The 21779-nt window shown below is 43.3% G+C and overlaps 1 protein-coding gene across 1 annotated transcript in view; it reads left to right on the plus strand.

The window, feature by feature from the left end:
• The window catches only part of shank3a (SH3 and multiple ankyrin repeat domains 3a), an 823427-nt gene that overhangs the window by 614440 nt on the left and 187208 nt on the right, over positions 1-21779 (plus strand). The window contains exon 15 of the mRNA XM_080207556.1: positions 13913-14037. Within this exon, the coding sequence (XP_080063682.1) occupies positions 13913-14037 (125 nt within the window). The remainder of the gene's footprint in view (positions 1-13912; positions 14038-21779) is intronic.

The following is a 21779-nucleotide window of genomic DNA, read 5'->3' on the forward strand; positions in this document are numbered from 1 at the left end:
CGTGGCAGATATAGTACAATGTGGAGAAATGTGAGATTATCCACTTTGGTTGCAAAAATAGGAAGGCAGATTATTATTTGAATGGATTTTAATTGTGAGAGGTGGTTACTCAATGAGACCTTGGTATCTTCATGTATCAGTTGCTGAAAGTGTGCTCGCATGTACAGCTGGCAGTGAAAAAGGTATGTTGGCCTTCATAGCAAGGATTGAGTACAGGGATAGGGATGTTTTGCTACAGTTGTATAGGGCATTGTTAAGGTACAGTCTTGGTGCCCTCATCTGTGGAAGGATATTCTTGCTATACAAGGTTGAGGCCAAAACATTGTGTGATTTCAAGAAGGAATTAGATATAGCTCTTGGAGCTAAAGGGATCAAGTGATTTGCCAGATCAGGGTATTGAATTTGATGATCAGTCATGATCATAATGAATGCAGAACAGGCTTGAACGGCGGAATGGTCTCCTCCTCCTATTTTCTATGTATGTTTCTATGTATATGCATAGGATCCCTGTAGTGCAGAAGGAGGCCATTTGGTCCATCATGTTTGCACTGACTCTTCAAAAGAGCATCTTACCCAGACTCACCCGTCTGCCCTATCCCCTTAACCGCACATGTTTACCATGGTCAATCCACCTAACCTGCACATCTTTGGACTGTAGGAGAAAACTAGAGCACCCGGAGGAACTCAAACATACAAACTCATTAAACATTAAACTGAAGCCCTGTCTATCCTCTCAGGTGGATGTAAATGATCCTGTGACTTTATTCAAAGAAGAGCAGATGAGTTCTCTGGTGTCCTGGCCAATATTTACCCTTCATCAGTATTATTAAAAGATGATCTGATTATTATCACGTTGCTCACATGTGGGATCTTGCTGTGTGCAAATAGGCTACCAAGCTTCAAACCTCACAATAGTGACTGCATGTTAAAAGTGTTTTGTTGCTGGCAAAGTATTTTGCGACATCCTGAAGTCATGAAAGGCATTATATAAATGCCAGTTCTTTCCCTTCTAATCTCAAGAATTCAGCTACTTGCTGATTTAACCAGCTAAGCTATAGGGAAAGCTTGTGTGGTGTTATGTGGGCCTGCAGCCACAGAGCAGCAACATGAGCTGAGCAATCAACACCAAAAAAGGTAAAAAGCTGCAAAACCTGATGCAGACACTGAGCTCACAGCAAAATTCAGGCATTAGTCAGACTCTCAGACCCTCAGCCTGACAACTGATTGGCACTGACCTCAGATTACTCAGCTCTTCCTTTTGATTTAAGTTGAGAAAACTATTCTTAGGAACAAGTACAAAACTTACCAACCATTCCTCGAATAGAGACTCTCTGGAAAAACTAACACTCATCCAGTGATAGGCAAAAGATTCATTTTCCTTTCTGATGACAGATAGTGGATGGAAAACCGTGTGACTGGAGCACAGGCTAATCGTTTCCAGCTTAGTGAGAATGTTATTGAAGAACTTTTCTGTGTTTGTATCGGCAAAAAATGAAATAGAACGACGAAAGAGTATTGGAAAGGGCTGTGGGACTGACATTAGACTCAGCACTCACAACATTCAGGCAATATGAATGTGCGTTAAACAAGTGAACAGAATGCTGAATTTCATGACACCAATGGAATTTAAGTCGATTGGACTCTTATTGAAGCTTTTGACAACTTGCATTTATATAGCACCTTTAATATAATCAGACACCCCAAGATGCTTTACAGAAGTGGTATCATCTAGAATATGAGGCTGAGCCATCTAAAGAAATAATAGGACAGCTGGCCAAAACCTTGGACAAAGAGGTATGTTTTGAAGAGTATCTTAAAGGAGGAATGAGAGGCAGAGAGATTGAGGGAACTTCAGAGTTCAGATAGCTGAAAGCACGGGCACGAATGCTGAAGAGATTATATTTGGGGTGCATGAGGGATCAGTATTGGAGGAGCAAGAGATTTCAGTGACTTGTAGAGCTGGTGGAGGTTACAGATAGGGTGAGACTTTGAATGATTTTGAAAACATTGGTGAGAATTTTAAAATTGAAGAAGTTTGCTTGCAGGAGCCAATGTAGTTCAACAAATGCAGAAGTGATGGGTTAATAGAACTTGGTGCAAGTTAGGATGCAGGTTGTAGAGTTTTGGATGAACTCAAGTTTATGGGGCAGCACAATGGTTAGCACTGCTGCCTCACAGCACCAGGGACCCGGGTTCAATTCCGGCATCGGGTCACTGTCTGTATGGAGTTTGCACATTCTCCACATGTTTGCGCAAGTTTCCTCCAGGTGTTCTGGTTTCCTCCCACACTCCAAAGATATGCGGGTTAGGTTGATTGGCCATACTTAATTGCCCCTAATGTCACCAGGATTAACAGAGTAAATATGTGGGGTTAGGGAATAGGGCCTGGGTGAGATTGTTGGTGCAGGCTCGATGAGCCAAATGGTCTCTTTCTGCACTGTAGGGATTCTATGTTGGATGGAAGATAGAGGACAACACTAGTAGATGTGTCTGGAGTAGCACCAGATGTTGGGATATACAAGGCTGAGAAATTTCCCCCTTTTTGCAGAATTCTGATTTCTCAAGCGTGCAGTTCCATTGGAATTGATTTTCTGACCTCTGCCTATTCTAGTTGTTGGTGCACTTGAGCTCGATCTCAGCCAATCCCCAAAGAACAGATTGCCCAAGGTGAAAACTATGAACTCCAAAATGAGCATCCCCATCACAGCTCATGCCTGGACCCAAACCCTAACTGCCTTTACTCAGCCACATGAACGCCGCTCATGTGAACCCAGCTACTATAACATATCCCACCGAGAGGGCACACTCAGCTGACTCCACTGTTGGCCTCTCGGTGAATCAGCAGGGTTCAACAGGTGGCTGGGGATGCTGGGTGGAGTGGAAGGGCTGGGGGTGAGGTAGCTGGAGAAAGCATTGAAGCCAGAGTCTCAGCAGGTTATAGTGAATCAGTGCTGATTTTCAATCAGCAGTCTTGGTCAGGAATGGGACTGAGAGGTGCCAGGGTACAAAGAACAAAATCAGCCCGGGAAACAGGCCCTTCGGCCCAATGAGCCCGTGCAGCCATCTCAACACCACCAGTCCACCTCTCTACCCACGACCCCTGTCTAATGTTTCATGGCCATCCAGATTGAGGGAAACTGATTTAGGGACAATTTATTCCTGCCAATCAGCCTAACAGCACATCTTTGGGGTGTGGGAGGAAACCGGAGCACCCGGAGAAAACCCATGCAAGCACGGGGAGAATGCGCAAACTCCCACAGACACCGGCCCAAATCCATGTGCCTGCACAGCAATCAGCAATAGTCACTGAGCTGTCGTCTTGCCCAGTATCTTGTCCAGTTTAGGCGCACACTAACGAAATGAAGCACTAGGCCAATCTCGAACAACCAAGAGCAGCCCCAGTACGACCCATCGCGTGTATGCCCCTCGTTGGACACGAGGTGGACTGACTTAAAACCTTTGAATGAAAAGAGAAAAAACATTATTATCGTACTATACCCATTTACATTACCAGGGACGCCCCAATGCTAATGACCCTTATTTAAAAGGATCTCCTATATCCACCCATCTCCAACTCAGTCATGTGCCTGTCTAAGTTACTCTTAAAGGACTCTAGCGTGTTTGCCTCCACCACCTTACTTGGCAGAGCATTCCATACCCCACTACCCTCTGTGTGAAAAACCTCCCTCTAGTAACAGTGTTGTACCTCTCCCCCCTCACCTTAAGTCCATGGCCCCTTGTCCTACGTGTCTCTATTATAGGAAATAGCTTACCTCTGTTTACTCTATCTATACCCTTCATAATCTTATATACCTCTATTAGATCCCCCCCAGTCGGCGTCTTTCAAGGGAAAAGAGCCCCAATTTCTTCAATCTTTCCTCATTCCCCAGTCCTTCCATACCAGGCAACATCCTGGTAAACCTCCTCTGCACTTTCTCCAGAGTCTCCACGTCCGTCCAGTAGTAAGGCGACCAGAACTGGACGCAGTACTCCAAATGCGGCCTAACCAACGTTCTGTACAACTGCAACATTGGACTCCAGCTTTTATATTCTATACCCCTTCCTATAAAGGCTAACATACCATAGGCTTTCTTCACCACACTCTCCACTTGCACTGCCACCTTCAAAGACTTGTGCACTTGCACCCCCAGGTCTCGCTGCGATTCTATACTCCTTACGGGCTTATCCTTTATCATATAACAGGGTAGCTCCCTATTGCTATACAATTGGTTGGAAAGGCCAAATGAGTGAGTGGTGTGATGGTGAGTTGATAAGGGGTTGTTGAGTGAGTGAATTGGGGACAAGAGTTTTGGGAAATGGGGGCATGAGGGCTGCCAAGTGAGTGGTGGAGCATACGGTTTGAGAAGAGGGGTTTCTGAAAGCCTGTGTGTGAGTAGGGGGTTTGGGACCATGGGCTGCTGAATGAGAATGGGGGAAACAAAGGTGGGAAGACCAACTACTAACTACATGAGTTGGGAGAGGAAGGCCAAAAGGAGGTGCACATGTTTGCATGGATGAGGGAGAGAGGGGCTTCATGACATTTTTTGTCACCAGGGAAAATGGAGAGCTTGACTGAAACTCGCATGAACACAAAATATTCACATTTTTGCAAAATAGTTTAAAAACACAGCTTTTGATGTTTATACAATGGATGGGATTCTCCAGCCACCCAACTCGCCAAGCTCAACACTTACTTGCCCAGCCCGACACCAACTCAGCCAGCCCGACATTCACCCAGTCAGCCCAATACCCAACTCACGCAGCCCGATGCCCAGCTCATGCAGCCAGTCCAACGCCCAACTCAGCTAGCCTGATACCCCAGGACCCAAAATTCATGCCTGAGCTCAATGGTCCTTTGAATGTTCCTCCCAATATCTGTCTTGTCCACTACAATTCCTGTGGCACGCAAGAAGGGAAAATTGCTGCCAATATGTATGTTGATCAGGCTGTGAATTGGTGTCGGGCTGGGTGAGGTGGGTGTCAGGTTGGGTGAGGTGGGAGTCGGGCTGGGTGATCACATGTTGGTCTTGGGATTTGGATGTTGAAATGGCTAGCTTCAGCATGTGCTAGGAATCAGTTATAAAACATGGGTCTCCATTGCATCAGCATGTTTTGAGGACAGTTACTATCTCTGGAACAATCTCCTCAGTAGAAGTTTGCACCTTTCATATACTGCTGTGGACAATGATGCCATTTGCATTTCTGAACAAATCTCTGCACCAAGAAAAACTGATGTTTGAATTTTTTTAATGTGCTATTGGCGTCTGGTTTAATCAAGTTGGGATGGCTTCACCAACAATAAGTAGTTAATACATTTATGGTCATCCAGCTGTCAGTGAGGAAATCATGAGATACTCGGGGTTAGGTGGCATTCTTCATGTCACTTAAAGTAATAGTACACAATAAAGGGGTGCAATCCCTCCTTTTTCATGTTAAGTCAGATGTTAATTATTCATTTAGTATCTCAGCCAAGTACCCTGCATTCATGTATAAATTCCAATTTTTGGTTTAGAATCCACCTAATTCTTCCTTTTATCTCCCTTTCAGTACTTACAATTGTCTTCTCATACTTTCTCCTTTTTTCTAGTTTCTCACTTAATCTTGTTCTCGTTTATATCATGAGCCTGACCTTTGGCACACATGTCATTTTCTGCTTCACATACTGTCTTCGGTCATTCGTTCCTTCAGGTACTGTGGCTTTGTTTATCCTTTCCTATGTTGCCTTGTGGGAATATAGCCCAACTATATCTAAACTTGCTCCTCTTTAAAGGCAGCCCATTGTTCAGATTTGCACAACAGCTTTTGATTCTAATCTACCTGGGGCAGAATCCATTCTCTCCTTATTGAAACTGACTTTACACAAAGATGATGCTGCCGAAGCTGGAATGAAAAATAAGGTAGTTGACATACTGGATGGACAAAAAATTGAGTGCGGAGGTATTAGAAAGGCTGTCTGCAAAGTTGATAAGCCACCAAGATTGGATCAGATGCATCTGAGGGTACTGTGGGGAGTAAGACCGGAAATTGGGAAGGTACTGCCCCAATTAATTATTTTTACTTTGGATTCCTGTTATTCTTTTCCTCAGCTAACATACTATAATAACTGTCCCGCTACTGACACTTGATCCAGTTTCCCTATCTCATTCCACAGATCGAGATTCAGCAATCCCTCCTTTTTCATTGGGCTGGAAACATAGTAGTCTAGAAAATTCTCTTGAACATACTTCAGAAAGTCTTCCCATCTCTTCCCTTTATAACAGTGCTACCCCAAGTTATATTAATTATCTAAGTTCATCTCCGTGTAATGTCCTTACTAATTTGTTCCTCTGTATCTTTCCAACTAGTTAGTGGTTGATGTAATATATCCGTGAAATGTTATTATATCTCTATTGTTTCTTAGTTCTAATCAAATAGATCCTGTCCTTGACCCCTCGAGCACATCCCCCTACAGCCTTGTAGTATTCTCCTTAGTCAGTATTGCCATCTCTCCACTTTTCTTCCCTATCTTTCCTGAACACCCAGGAATATTTGGTCCTCTGCCCTGTCCTTGTTTGAGCCAGGAGTCTGTTAGCCCCATGATATCACATTCCTGCACAGCTATTTGTGCCTGCAACACACCAACTTTATTTAGCATATTCTGTGTTTTCACAAACATGCACAGAAAATCTAATTCAGACCCTACTGCACTTCCCCTTACTCCAACTTCTCATAGTATTTTACTATTACTTATTCTAGTAGCATCTGTCTCCCCCAATTTTTGTGTATCTTGTTTTTCCTCTCTAAAGTTATCTGCTTATTCCCATGCCCCTGCCAACTTAATTTAAACCCTCCGCAATAGCATTCACAACTGCACTGCAGGGACATTGGTCCTAACTCTGCTCAGTTGCAACCTGCCCAGCCTGTATAGATCCCATCTGCCCCTGTACCAGTCCCAATATCTCAAGAATCTAAAGCTCTCCCTCCTCTATCAGCTCTCTAGCCACACATTCATCTGCTGTATCCTCCTATTTCTATACTCACTATGTGTGGCACCAGGAATAATGTGGAGATTATTACCTTTGAACTCCCGCTTGCTAGTTTTGATGCAAGCTCCCTAGAATTGCCTGCAAGATGTCACCACTCTTCCTGTCTATATCATTGGTATCAATTTGGACCATAATAACTGCTGGTTGATGACACTTACCCCACATCACCATTGACTAGCCACAGAAATGCATGTCAGTTCCTCTAAGCATAGAATCCACCATTACTAGTTGTCTCCCAATCTTTCTGCTGACCTGCTCCACAGCTAAGCCAGACCAGGTGCTCCACCAATCCCAATCCCTCGAATTCCATCTCTTCTAGCCCCAGCCCTTGCCTGGCCTTCACCATACCCTCCGACCTTCCCCTCTCTGAGGCTGAGTGTGCTATCCTCAACAAAAGACTCAGCTTCGTACCCTTACCTCCCCACCTCAATGAATTCCGGGCTCGACGTGATGTTGAACTCTTCTTCTGCTGCCCACTTCTTTGGTCAAGTTTTCTTCCCCCATTCCACAGATCCTTTCACGTGCCTCCAACATTCTGCCTCCAATTGGACACCTCCACCAGGACAATTACCTGCTCTCGATCTTTTCATTGGGAACTGTCATCAGGACATTGGCTGTCTCAATTTTTCTGACTCCCCCCCCTCACCCATTCCAATCTCTCTCCTTCTGAACTTTCTGCCCTTCACTTCCTCAGGTCCAACCGTGACATTGTCATCAAACCTACCAACAAAGGGGGTGCTGTTGTCATCTGGTGTACTGACCTCTATCTCGCAGAGGCTCAATGCTAACTCTCAGATATTTCCTCCTACCTCCCCCTGGACCATGACCACACCAAAAGTGCTTTGATAAAGGGTCATTGAAATGTCAGCTCTTTTCTCGCCTTACAGACGCTGTCAGACCTGCTGAGATTTTCCAGCGTTTTGACTTTTGGTTTCAGATTCAGCATCTGCAGTAATTTGCTTTTATTACAAGCAATAGTGTTGCCAAACAAGACAAGTTACAGGCATCAAAAAAACAGAGGGACAGTTCCTTTGGAATTTCAAACTACCCAGGAACTCCCTCAACAATCTGCTCCCAATCATTGGTAAAACAATGAAAGAATCATGTCAGCAGTGTAATCAAGTAGTGTACACTGATGCCCAGTTTAGGTTCTACCAGGACCACTTGGTTCCACACCTCATTATATTCTTGGTCAAAACAAGGAGAAAGCTGATTCCCGAGGTGAGGTAAGAGTGGTGACTGCCCTTGATATCACTCTCCTCCCTCCCCTTCTCCCTTTCTGTCTCTCCTACCCCTCTGCCCTATCTCTGCCTCTCTCTTCCTCATCCCACTCCCTCTCCCCCTTGCTCACTCCCTTTCACCCATTCTCCCTCTCAGCCATCCCGTCATCCTTATTCCTTACCATTTGCTTCCATCCCTCTCTCCTGCCCTCCTTCCCTCTTTTTCACATTCTCTCTCCCTCAGATTCTTGCGGAGTGGACCTATCTGAAGTTCAGTGATACCTTTAAGATAATGGATGGGGTTTTATGGCCTCGCCCATCCTAAAACCATAAAATCTTGCCCAAATGGACCTTTCCACTGTCTGCCTCTCGCCTGCTCTGATTCCTGTGGTGAATGGGGTGGTAAAATCCCAGCCAATGCGTAATTCAATCTGTCAGTAGTTTCACATAGACTCTTTTTCCTTCAAAGCCCTTGTCCATGGCAAAGTGAATCACATGGGCCCTGTATCCAGGTAGAAATGCTAATTAGCTATTCCTTAGACTCAAGTTTACTCTGTCTTTCTATTCATTTAAATAGACAGTTTAAAGTATTATCCATTTACAAAACCATTTACCTTGCAATATTTAAAAATTTAAACCACTCAGGCTTGTGGTGAGCAGAATTTAGAACAAGTCACATGACCCCCCATCCTCCAATTTACCCTAAACTAAAGGCATAGCTCCAAAATATAATAATTTTATAAAACCTTGCCTTTGTAACAAAACATTCACTCCCTCCTCCAGAGGTGCACAATGGCAGTCGAATGTACTATCTACGAGATGCACTACAAAACCTTGCTAAGACTTCTTTGAGACCATCTTCCAATCCCATGACCTCTACCATGTAGAAGAATATGGGTGGCAAGTACATGAGAATATGAAGTACAAGTTTTCCCCCAAGTCACATTCCATCTCAACTTGAAAATATATTGGTTTTCCTTCTAGATTTTCAACCCAGCAATGGGTTGAAAATCTAGAAGTCTATCAGCACTGTGGGTATACTACACCCCATGTAGTAAGGATATTATTAAACTAGAAAGAGTACAGAAGAGATTTACTAGGATGCTACCGGGACTTGATGGTTTGCGTTATGGTTTTCCCTGGAGCGTAGGAGACTTAGGGGATGACATCTATAAAATAATGAGGGGCATAGATCAGTTAGATAGTCAACATCCTTTCCCAAAGTTATGGGAGTCTAAAATTAGAGGTCATAGGTTTAAAGTGAGAGGGGAGAGATACAAAAGTGTCCAGAGGGGCAATTTTTTCACACAGAGGGTGGTGAGTGTCTGGAAAAAGCTGCCAGAACTAGTAGTAGAGGCGGGTAAACGATCGTCTTTTAAAAAGCATTTAACAGTTACATGGGTAAGATGGGTAGAGAGATATGGGCCAAACGTGGGCAATTGGGACTAGTTTAGTGGTTAAAAAAAAGGATGTCATGTATAAGTTGGGCCGAAAGACCTGTTTCCACGCTGTAAATCTCTACGACTCTGACTGCAGCATTTAAAGAAGATAGCTCACCACCCTTTCCTCTAGGACTATTACGGATAGGCAATAAATGGCTTTGCCAGTGACGCCTACATCCTATGAATGAACAATAAAAACAACACCACCAAAAATAGTTCCTTAATTTCATTTTATGTTTGATAGATCTTCCTACGCTGCCGATCCTGCAAAACTTTAAACTTTAAACCTGCACTGCCGATCCTGCAAAACAACAGTCGGTATTCTTCAGAAGTAATTAATCCATCTTGGAACATTCTGGGAACTTCTTACAATGTAAAAGGCGTTATATAAGTTCAAAGTATTTCCGTAAGAAGCCAAAAGGTGCTTTGACAACTCACACCCCCTCCCCGCCACTCTGGACACTCTGAACTCTCTGGACTATCTCTCACCACCCTTCTCTTCATCTCCCCACAAGATGTCTATTCACGCATGTACCCCTAGTTCTCTGGTACATTCTCCTCTAAACATTTCACCTTATTCCATCCTCTCAACTCTCATTAAAAATTCTCATTTTCTCCTGCCCACACAAGTACAATTAAAATGAAATTTCACTGAGATGTCTTAATTGCCTTCCTTGCAAAGCGTCAGCACTAAATTATTTCACACCCTTGCACTCTACCGCAATGCGGCCTGCTACTGTACCGCGGTGCGGCCTGCTACTGTACCGCGGTGCAGCCCACTGCTCTACGGCAGTGTGGCCTGCTGCTCTACCGCAATGCGACCCACAATTCTGCCATAATCCATCCTACCCCCCACTGATCACACCTGCAGAGTGGCAGCAGGACCCTCTTTCTCCTCCACCAATTGCACCTGCAGAGTGGCAACGCCCCCTCCCTCCCCCACTGATTGCATCTACAGAGTGACAATGGGCATCTCTGACCCCCACCCCAATTGGACTGCCCCTTTAGGCCCCGCACCCATAGTCCCTGGTGGGCAATGCCAGGTTGCCTACTGGGCATTGCCCAAGTGCCAGGCTGGCAGGGCGAAGATGCCAAACTGGCACCGGCAGGTTGGCAGTACCCAAGGGGCACCCCCTTTGTCCTCAGCCTCTGGTTCAGCTGGTGAGGCCAATGCAATTGTTCCCCTCCTTGGGGAGTAGGTGTTTTCCTTGCCTGAGAGAACATTTGGCAGGGCCATAAGGGTAAGTGAACCCAGACAATTGGACACCAAGCTCCCAAAACACACGCGTACAAGCATTTCAATACAGTTAAATAAATTATTCAACCTCTTGCCTATTTCTGGTGAGAGGCTAACTTCACTGGAAATCTGGCGTTATCCTTATTTCTCAGCTCTCACGCAATTTTACCGGCTCACTCCGGCCATCGATGGACGGGGTGAGCCAATAAAATTCCGCCCCTAGTGTTATATATCATCATATACTACTCCAAGAATTGACAGGTCCTAATCTACTCAAGCTCTACTTCAACCTTGTGGTGCCAAGCATAAAGCACTTTGTAGGCCTGAAGAATGTTGGCGTTGCCTCAAGATTCAAATAAATTTTGGCTTTTGCCCCTTTTAATCATCCCAATTCCTTTTGAAAAACCGCAGATTATTCACAGTAACTATTGACAACCTCCATCTCGTAGGTTTAATATTTCCAACTAATCTAATATTTTCTGCTTCAACTAATCCTGACCCATGAGGCAAGGTCTGTGACCCTCAATTACTAGATTAGGTAGTTGAGCTGTTTGGCTTCTGTAGGATATAGTAACTACTGCTGACCCTACTGTCTTCAATGTTTCTCCTGTATAGGTAGACAAAATGGCTCTTGAATCACTCAACCTCAAGGGCTGCAGACCCTTTTGAAGGTATCGAAATGCTTGCTCCCTGTGACTGTGGCCGCTGCTCCAGTATCGAAATCCATTTTAAGAGATCTGTCATTTACCATCAAAGCTATCTCTATAGGGGCACCTTATTGAGTTGCACCTGGTTTAAGGTATATGACTTGTGTCCCTTATTGGGCTCCTCATCCAGTTTTTTTTAACAGAGTTAAATTAACTGTTGTGGTTCTTTTTGCATGTTCTATCCTGACTGCTTCATGCTGTACCAAGCTTGTAAATGACACTTTCTTTTACGTCGGTAACATACATAATTTCTGCACCAGTTAGTTTCTTGGGCATGTTCTCTCCCACACCAGAAATAGACTTCCATCCATCAGTGCTACACACTGCTCCACGGGATCTCCTGCACCCTCACCCAGGCTGTTCCTTGCAGCGCCTGTTTTCCACCACAAACAGTTCACCCCATTGGGCATGCCTTGGTAATTTGCTTATGCCCTGCTCAGTGTATTCATTCTCCTGGGCCGTCTCCAGAACTTTTTGTAAGGAGATTTTGGTCTAAGCCAGCAACTACTTCTGTATTACAAGACTGTCTATTCCACAGATTAAATGGTTTCTTAACATTTCCCCTAAAGCTGGGTCAAATTCACTGTGGTCTATTAACACTCTCAATCTGGTGTACAAAGCCAGAGATGGTTTCGCCTGCCTCCCGGACTGCAGAATGAAATTTATGAAGGTCAGGGTTAAAATCATTTTTGACCAATTTGACTACGTAGTCAAAAGACTTTGGGTGGGATTTTCCAGCCAAGCTCACCCCCAAAACTGGAAAATCCTGCTTCAGGTCAATGGACCTTTGCATGGTCCACCCCCATTGGCCATGATTCCCATGGTGGACAGGATGGGAAAATTCCCCCTTTCGTTTCTGAAATATCAAATGGTTTTAAACTTATCACTAGGTTGTATGTATATGGGCCATAGACTGTGAGTGGTATCACCTTCCATTTTTTTCTCTGCTGCAATCTCATTTGCTACAAAGAAATAACGCAGTCTTTCAATTCCATGCCTCCGGTTGGGTCCGATGGCTCAATCTTTCCAATTAAAGGCATTTTTGAGGTGAATGTACCTTGCTTCTTCATAGTTTCGTCACTTGCTCTCCTCCCCCTCTAGCTGATGATTAATTAAAGTTTTTTCCTCATTGCCAATGTAATAACTTCAAAGGCAACTCATCATGGCTTCAGGCTATGAAGTATTTATTACCAACAATATTTATGTATGTACAAGCAATGGTCTAACAGAGCTGCAACACATGTCACTCTAGTCTTCTCCCTGGCTCAAACTGATATTCTTTCTCAACCCAGGATGTACATCCTTGCACCAAATTGGTTCATTTTCCCACACTGCCTCTCCAATCACATGGCCCTTGGTGACTACCCCCTTAAAGGAGCCATGCTGGCCCACCAGCCCTACACCATTGCAGTCTCCTACTCTGCCCTAATTGCAGTCCCCTACTCTCACCTCACTACAGTCTCCTATTTTGCAGCACTGCAAGCTCTTAAACAACCCCATCACAATTCCCTACTGCACCAAAGTCCCTTATTCTGCCCCAATGTAGTTCTCAACACTAGAGTCCCCTACTCTATGCTCATTGCAGCCTCCTATACCACTCCTTTACAGTCTCCTACTCTATTTTATTGTAGTTCATCACTTTAATTCATTGCAGTCTCCTACTCTCACCCCATCGTAGTGTCTTATTCTACCCTAATTATATCCTTTTACTGTGCTCCATCACAGTCCTGGTTTAACCCATTGCAGTTTCCTATCTTATTTCAGTGCATTCCCCTACCCTCACCCATCATTGACCCCTACATTAATCCAATTGCAGTTCCTTACTTTAACATAACTGTAGTCTCCCAATTTACCACATTGTGATCCTTTACTTCAATCCCATCGCTCTCTCCTACTTTACTCCTCTTAGAGTCATTAAGACGCATAATAAAGTCTCAAGTTTCCCTTCATTCATCTGACGATTCTAAATCAAGTCCTTCTTATTAAAATCAAAATATGCATGCAGTTTTGCTCTCCACCTAAGTCTGGTGGTTGGATTCTTACAACTTCACATCTAACCTGATATCAGTAAGCTGACCCAGGAACATTGGGTGAAAACATTTTTATTCCAGCCTATCTTTACTTCAGCCCAATAACTGTCAAACAGCAACAACTTGCATAGCACCGATAACAGTGCAAGATACCTTAAGATGCTTCAAAATTAAAGAAGTGAGGGAAATCTAAGTTCTGGAAGTATGCAGTAAATGCAATTGATTCACTTAGAACTTTCTTTTTCTCACAGCGGAGACTCCAATTGAAGAGTTCACCCCCACACCAGCGTTCCCAGCTCTGCAATACCTGGAATCTGTGGATGTGGAAGGAGTGGCATGGAAGGCTGGGCTCAGGACGGGAGATTTCCTGATTGAGGTAAACATCAACTCCTCTAATTAAAAGTTAATGGTCACTAAAAACAAACTTTATTTTGCCTGGGGAGGAAGGATAGTTGGTGAGCTGTGGTTTTAAAGCATTTTGATGATTCCACAGGGAATTGGCAAAATCGACCCTGGCAATTTGTCATCGTCAATTCTGGCTGAGAGTATTGTCTTTTAACCTGGGATTTTGTTTAGAGTCATTGTTGGGCTGGTATCTTTTTAGCCTGGGAGCATTGGCTGGTGGCCTGTTAGCATGGAGTGTTGTATTTTGTTTTGTTAGCCTGGAGTATTGTGTGGTATCTTTATATCTTGGAGTGTTCTTTGATGTCTTTCTGCCCCGAGTATTGCCCAGTGTTTTTCTGAAATGTCAATAAAAATCATAAAATATTGCGGCAAGAAGAGAGATCAGTACCAGTGAGGTGCTATTCAAGGCGATAGTAAGGGCTCAGAACAAATATACTCCAAAACTAAAGGGTCTAGCCCATAAAGCACTAATATGGGACTAAGTACAGCACTGCCCACACAGATGTAAGACCTGCACTGAAGGGCCAGTATAGTGTTGGACAAGGCTGTGTGTAGAAGCAACCGTAGAGATAGTTCCTAATTTGCACCGTTACTGTACTTATGTATATAGTTTCAGGTAGTTCATAAATATTTGCTGTTAAATGACCTAAGACTTACAAATACCTTAATAAGACTTACCAAACTATGGCTTACAACATGGTGGCAGCAAATGGAACAACTCAAAACCCAACAGATACTGCAGAAGAAAATTAAAATCCTGGAAAACGTAAGGAAAAGTCAAAGAAGCATTCTGATTTGAAGAAAAGCTCAGAAAATGAAGGCGCAGAAGGAAATTGCCAAAGAAAAGCTCCAGAGAAAGGGTTGGAAGCTGAAGGCAAAAATTAAATTGCTCAATGCAGCAGAACACTCCATCAAAGCCTGTGGAAGTCTAGCTTGAACATCCAGAGTGTACAGGGCCAACAGAATAGCAGGAGTAAACTAACAATACAAAATTCCTGGACAATTCAAGTTCCGAAAGAAAATTAAAGAGTACAGTAGTTAGAAATCGCTGTATGGATCGCAGTTTGCTAAAACGGACTCCCAACAGTGCCTGAACAACTTTTTCCCAAACTTGCTCTGAACAAACAGAACAAAAATGTATTAAAAAAATACTCACAACTGAGTAGGCAGCTTTAAGAACCCATCAAAAGCTGGGATACAATGCTGCTAGGAACCAAGAATGATTGTGGTAAAGTGGGAATCTAACCTGTCAATCCAAGTAGCCATTGTTGAAAAATTTATATCACTGAGGTCACAAATGCTATCAACGCTGGAGCTTTCCAAAACCAGCAAGTGCTGAGAAAACCCTTTCTGCTGAAGTGTATGGCAGCATGATTTTGGCTTTTCAGAAACCGCTTAAAATGGAACCTGCAATTTATAAACTTTAACATGGATCAGAAATCCACTTTTCCAAATCAGTTTGGATTTATCCAAGGTCCAGATCAATCACAAAAATTTGGAGAAAGAGATTCCTTAGATACATGAGATATGAATAAAAAGACAGAAGCTGAACATGTTAACACACTGCTTTACTTGGTAGGCCTGATAGTCAACAATACAATAGGCAAGGAATCAAAATTCTGCAAAATTTGAAGTTTTAAAATCGCTTGATGCTTATTTTAACATTAGTGGTAGCAAAATGCTTGAAAGGACTAAATTTGATAAATGTGTTCAACCGCCAGAGGAACCTGTTGATTCATTCATTAATGGGCTGTACAGAATGGCTGATGACTGTGATTGACCCGAAATCTAGTCCAGGATAGAATAGTTGTAGGAATGGCGGGACGATGGACGCTAATACTTGCCTCAAAAAAGGAAGATCTAACCCTTGAGAAAGCCATCTGAGTTGTCAGACAATCTGAAATCTCTCTGTAGCACAGATCCATAATTGAGGGGAAAAAGAAAGCTGTGGTACAAAGTAAACCCACTCTCCAACTAATGAAACAACACACAAACGTGGACACTCCAGGCCAAGAGAGGCAATACCCAAACCAATTAGTATAACAACCATGTCAGCATGGTGGGTCAAAGCATCCCTACAGGCAAGATTATTGTCTGGCAATTTCAGCCCAATACTTCCAATCTAGTTGAATAGGACACTTAAGGAAGCTATGCATGGCCAAAACATCAAAACGCACAGAAGATCCCAAGCGGACTCAAGACGTCAAGGCAGCACTCCAAGAGGTCACATGCTACGTGGGTGAGGTCAAAGATCATATATTTTCATTCCAGAATGCAGACATCTTAGTTAATGGCCATCTCACAAACTTTAGGTGGAATCCGGGAGCCAATATTATGGTCTTATCAGACAAAGAACAGTGGCTGAAAGATCTCTGGTTATGAACAATGGACATACCAGTTTAGGAGCCCAGAAGAATCCAACTTCCAAACGTAGCCATGATTCTAGAACCACAAATATATGGCGATGAACAAATCTTTAAGCTGATGCACATCATCCAAAACCAGTCTTTTTCTTTCTTAAGCAGAGATGCCTGTATAGCCAGAATCTCCTCAAAACAGCAGAACACATCAAAGCAGCCACTGTCATAAATTATGCAGCTGCAAGTTCCTGAGAGCTCCAACAAGAAAGATTCTCTTGAGTGGGACTTCAGCTCTGACTTGTCTTCTCTCTACATGAAGCAGGTTTGTCCACTTTTGTTACTGGTGCCAGAAACCGCTTATTTGTCTTGCCAGCCAAACACTCAAATAGTTACCATGCCTCAAGTAGATGACATCAAGGGAGGAACCAGCAATGAGAAGAAACTCAACGTCCAGCTTTAATGCCAGTTAGAAAGATGAATCCCAAGACCACAGAGCAGATGCTGCAATCCCCGGCCAATATGATAGTGAATGCTGGAACTGAGTAATAGTCTTTCATTGACAACTGCTCTCCACACAGCCAAACACAAAGGTGAGCTTACTACCAAGCCACACCCTCATAACAGGGAGAGCCATCTTCATCCCAGTGAGCATCATGGTAAGCTACAAAGAGGAAGAAGAAAAAAAGACACTATGGAGACGAGCCCACAGTTTTTCCTCCCTGTAATGAGAGAGATAAACCAACCACCATCTATCACTACAATTAGAGTGTCAAAAAAGAGCAATTAGATATTCAAGAACGAAAGGATACCCAGATGCCTGAACAACCACCAATTCAACAAAATTTACCTGTAGCCACAAAACCTATCATGTTCTCACTCTCAGAGAATTGTTATGAAAGGGTTATAAGGCCTGCAGACTGCCTGAACCTACGAACTCAAAAACCTGACAGGGGGAGATGGGGTCAGAGTAATAGTCTATGTACATGGGGTAAACTGGGATTAAGCTTGTGAGTACATTGGATAAAGACTTGGAAGGAGGTCTGTCACATAAAGAGTTAATGTGGGATTGGGTACAGTACTACTCGTACAATGATATGAGAGATGACATGACCCTCACCTAGGACTCTGTTGGACAGAGCCATGTGTTGAAGCGAGCATGCAGCTCCTAGCGCCCATTAGTTTCCAGCAATTATTAAGTACTTATTGTTGAACTACATAAAACTATAAATATCTTAGTAAACTTATTGTACTATGCTCAAAACCTTGCAACAGGTGGGACTTGCCAATCTGGAACCTTTCAATATCATGGAGCATACAGGGTAGGATGAAGTTAAAAAGGGAAGCTCGTGTCAGATATCAAGAGCTCATCACCGCAGTTAGCCTTAAGTAGTGTAGAAAGTGTAAAAATGAAATTAAAAAGCAAAATAGGAATGCAAAAGAGGTATTGTCCATTAGGTGCATGGGAGCTGAAAAAGAGCTATCCAACCTAATCCCACTTTCCTGCTTTTGGTTCACAGACTTATAGGTTCGGGCATTTAAGTCCTGATCCAAGTATTTTTAAATGTAAAAGCAAAAAACTGCAGAAGCTGGAAATTTGAAATAAAAGCAGAAAATTCTGGAAAGACTCAGCAGGACTGGCAGCATCTGTGGACAGAGAAACAAAGTTAATGTTTTGAGTGACTCATTTGAAGAACCATGGGCCCTTCACAACCCCATGCCAAGCAATGCCCCCACCCACTCACAAGGCCCCTCTTAATCTCTAGGCCAAAAAATGGCACTTCTATATCTATTCACCCACTGTATAGAACCAATTATCCCTATAGCAACAATAGAATGCCTTAAAAAAAAGCTTTTAAAAAGTCATTCATTCATGACATTCCACTTTGTTTAAAAAAAACTCCATTCACTACAGGCCAATAGAAGTGTTAATCATCAGTTTCATCATCAGTAACTTTCAGTTACAAATGGCTCAAACTGCCGGTATTTGAAACTGTAAGCAATTGCTGACTGAGAGCCCTGACATCCATTAGAATGTTGAGACAGCTGTGCCCCAAGGAAAACATTGCATAATTGACAACCCTCTCACTCTCTAATTTCTTCTGTAAATGTTAGCACTGCTGCATCACAGAGTCAGGGACCCTGGTTCAATTCCCAGTTTGGGTCACTGTCTGTGCAGAGTCTGCATGTTTTCCCTGTGACTGTGTGGGTTTCCTCCAGGTGCCCCTGTTTCCTCTCACAGCTGAAAGATGTGCTGGTTATGTGCATTGGCCATGCTAGATTCTCCCTCAGAACAAGAGATGGAGTGTAGCGACTGGGGGATTTTCACAGTAAATTCATTGTAGTGATAATGTCAGGCTACTTGTGACACATATAAATAAACTTCAAATTTTATAAAGAGCTTTCAAGTACTTGCAGTTTCAGATCTTGATACTTTAAAAGGCCTGGATGACTGACACTTTTTTTGGTCTGAAATGAAAGTATTTTTTCACAAAGTAGCAAGTTATGAATGACTGCTTTTCCAAAACCTTATTAATGCATCCTATTGTCATTATAGAGTTCTTTGGTTCTATATAGTGGGTGAATGGGCTTGGAAGTGCCATAGCTTGGCATGGAGCCAAAGGGAATAATTGGAGGGGTAAAGTAAACTTTATTTCTTAGTCATAAGCAAGCTTACATTCACTTTGCAGTTAAGTTACTGTGAAAATCCCCTTGTTGCCACATCCGGCATCTGTTCAGGTACACTGAGGGAGAACAAATCTTTTAAACGGTTCCCTCAGACATACTATGGTTCACCAAACAGCTGAGGTGTTGTGAATCACAGTATTGGTTCACGATACACTGTGTAAAGCTAGTCTGACTCCATGACAGTTGCAGAGTACAAGGACATCTCTATTGCTATCATGGAGCAGCCGGGTCAGGCATACAGGGTGTGGGCTCATAGCCTAAACCAGTTCACACCCTTAAACTGCACTGTTGAAATTGGAAATCCCAGTCAGGAATGGGTCGGGAATTCGGAAATTGGTTCCCAGCTGCCATTTTCACCGATTCATGGAGTCTTCCCAACTCCATGAAAATCCTGCCCAAAAAGAGTGGTAATGAATGTAGCAATGAAACAAAGTTGTATCCAAGTAAGGTGTGAATAGCTACATAAAATAATCTGGATACAATATTAAGGGCTAAAGAAAGAAACCAGACAAGATGAACAGAAGAAAAAGATACTTGGAACAAGGTGGCGGCAGAAGTTATGATCGAAAGTTGTTGAACTTAATTTTTTGAGTCCAGAAGACTAGAGAGTGCCAAGTGAAAAATCAGGATTTCCCGGCTGCACTCGCCCCAAAACCAGAAAATTCTACCTGAGGTCAACAGAACTTTCCATGGCCTGCCCCTTGCCCACTACGATTCCCATGGTGGGCGAAACCGGAAAATTTGCCCCAAAGTGCTGTTCATCATGCTAGTGCTATACCTTACAAGAATAGTAGGAGGCCATGACAGAAAGGTCAGCATGAAAGTAAAGTGCATTGGTCTCCTCAATGTAAAGGAGACATACAAATGTACAAATTCAGAGCAGGGATAGTCCATTCTGCCCCTCAGGCCTACTCGGACATTCAGTAAGATTATGACTGATCTGATTGTAACCTCAACCCCACATTCCTGCCTAACTCCAACCTTTCACCGCTTGTTAATCAAGAATCCATCCACCTCTGCCTTCAAAATATTCAAAGAGTCTGCTTCCACTGCCCTTCGAGGAAGAATGTTCCAGAGGCTCACGTCCCTCTTGAGAGAAAAATAATTCTCCTCATCTCCATCTTAAATGATCAACCTCTTATTTCTAAACACTTACTCCTAGTTCTAGATCCTCCGATAAGAGGAGCATCCTGTTTACATTCTACGTTGCTGCAAGATCACAGTGAGGCCTGTATTTTGCTGCCAGATCATAATGAGGTCTGTATGTTGTTGCAAGACCGTAGTGAGACCTGTATGTAATACCCCTCAGGATCTTAATAGTTTCAATCAAGTTGTCTCTTACTTTTCTAAACTCTAGTGAATACAACCCTAACCTCTCCAACTTTTCCTCATAAGCCAACCTGTCCATTTTTGTTATTAGTTTAGCAAGGCCTGTACGTTGCTGTCAGACCATAATGAAATCTGTACGTTGCTGCAAGATCACAGTGAGGACTGTATTTTGCTGCCAGATCATAATGAGGTCTGTATGTTGTTGCAAGACCGCAGTGAGACCTGTATGTAATTGCAAGACCACAGTGAGGCCTGTATGTCATTGCAAGCTGCAGTGAGGCCTGACTGTTGTTGTAAGACCACAACAAGACATGTATGATGTTGAAATGTGGTAGTGAGGCCCGTATATTGCAGCAAGATTATAGTAAGATTTGTATGTTGATGCAGATAGACTGTTCTATGATTCTAAGATGATCCCTGTGTGCTGACTTGATTTTTATTATGACTAGTATACAGTGAAAAGTATTTCTTGTGCGTCATACAAACTATGAATGGTATACTTTCATAGGGGATAAGGAAAGAAGAGGCTGCAAAATGTATTGTTACAGTCATAGCTAGGGTATAGAGAAAGATTAGCTTAATATAAGTTGGGTCTTAATATAAGTTGGGCCTTGGTGATTATTTTCCAAACGTCGCTGGATTCCGGGGAAGTGCCGGAAGATTGGAAAACGGCTAATGTTACGACGTTGTTTAAGAAGGGTGCCAGGCAAAAGGCAGGGAATTATAGGCCGGTTAGTTTAACGTCTGTTGTAGGTAAAATGTTAGAATCCATGATCAAGGAGAAAATAGTGGGGCATCTTGAGGAGAATTGTTTGATAGAGCAGACGCAGCACGGTTTCGTTAAGGGGAAGTCGTGTCTGACGAATTTATTGGAGTTCTATGAGGATGTGTCTAGGGCGGTGGATAGAGGAGAGCCGGTGGATGTGGTGTTTCTTGATTTTCAGAAGGCGTTTGACAAGTTGCCTCACAAGAGGTTATTACAGAAGGTCAGGGGGCATGGAGTTGGGGGTAGGGTGTTAGTGTGGATAGAGGATTGGCTGTCAAATAGGAGGCAGAGAGTGGGGGTCAATGGGTGCTATTCAGATTGGCGATTGGTGATTAGTGGAGTGCCCCAGGGTCGATGCTGGGGCCTCAGCTATTTACCATTTATATAGATGATCTGGAGGAGGGAACTGAGTGTATGGTGTCGAAATTTGCTGATGACACCAAGATTGGTGGAACGGCAAATTGTGTGGAGGGTGTGGAGAGTCTGCAGAAGGATCTAGATAGGCTGGGCGAATGGGCCAGGAACTAGCAAATGGAATTTAATGTTGGCAAATGTGAGGTTGTCCACTTTGGT

Source organism: Carcharhinus amblyrhynchos, chromosome 19 (assembly GCF_965287045.1).
Source record: "Carcharhinus amblyrhynchos chromosome 19, sCarAmb.v2.hapA, whole genome shotgun sequence".
In the NCBI taxonomy this organism is placed as follows: domain Eukaryota; kingdom Metazoa; phylum Chordata; class Chondrichthyes; order Carcharhiniformes; family Carcharhinidae; genus Carcharhinus; species Carcharhinus amblyrhynchos.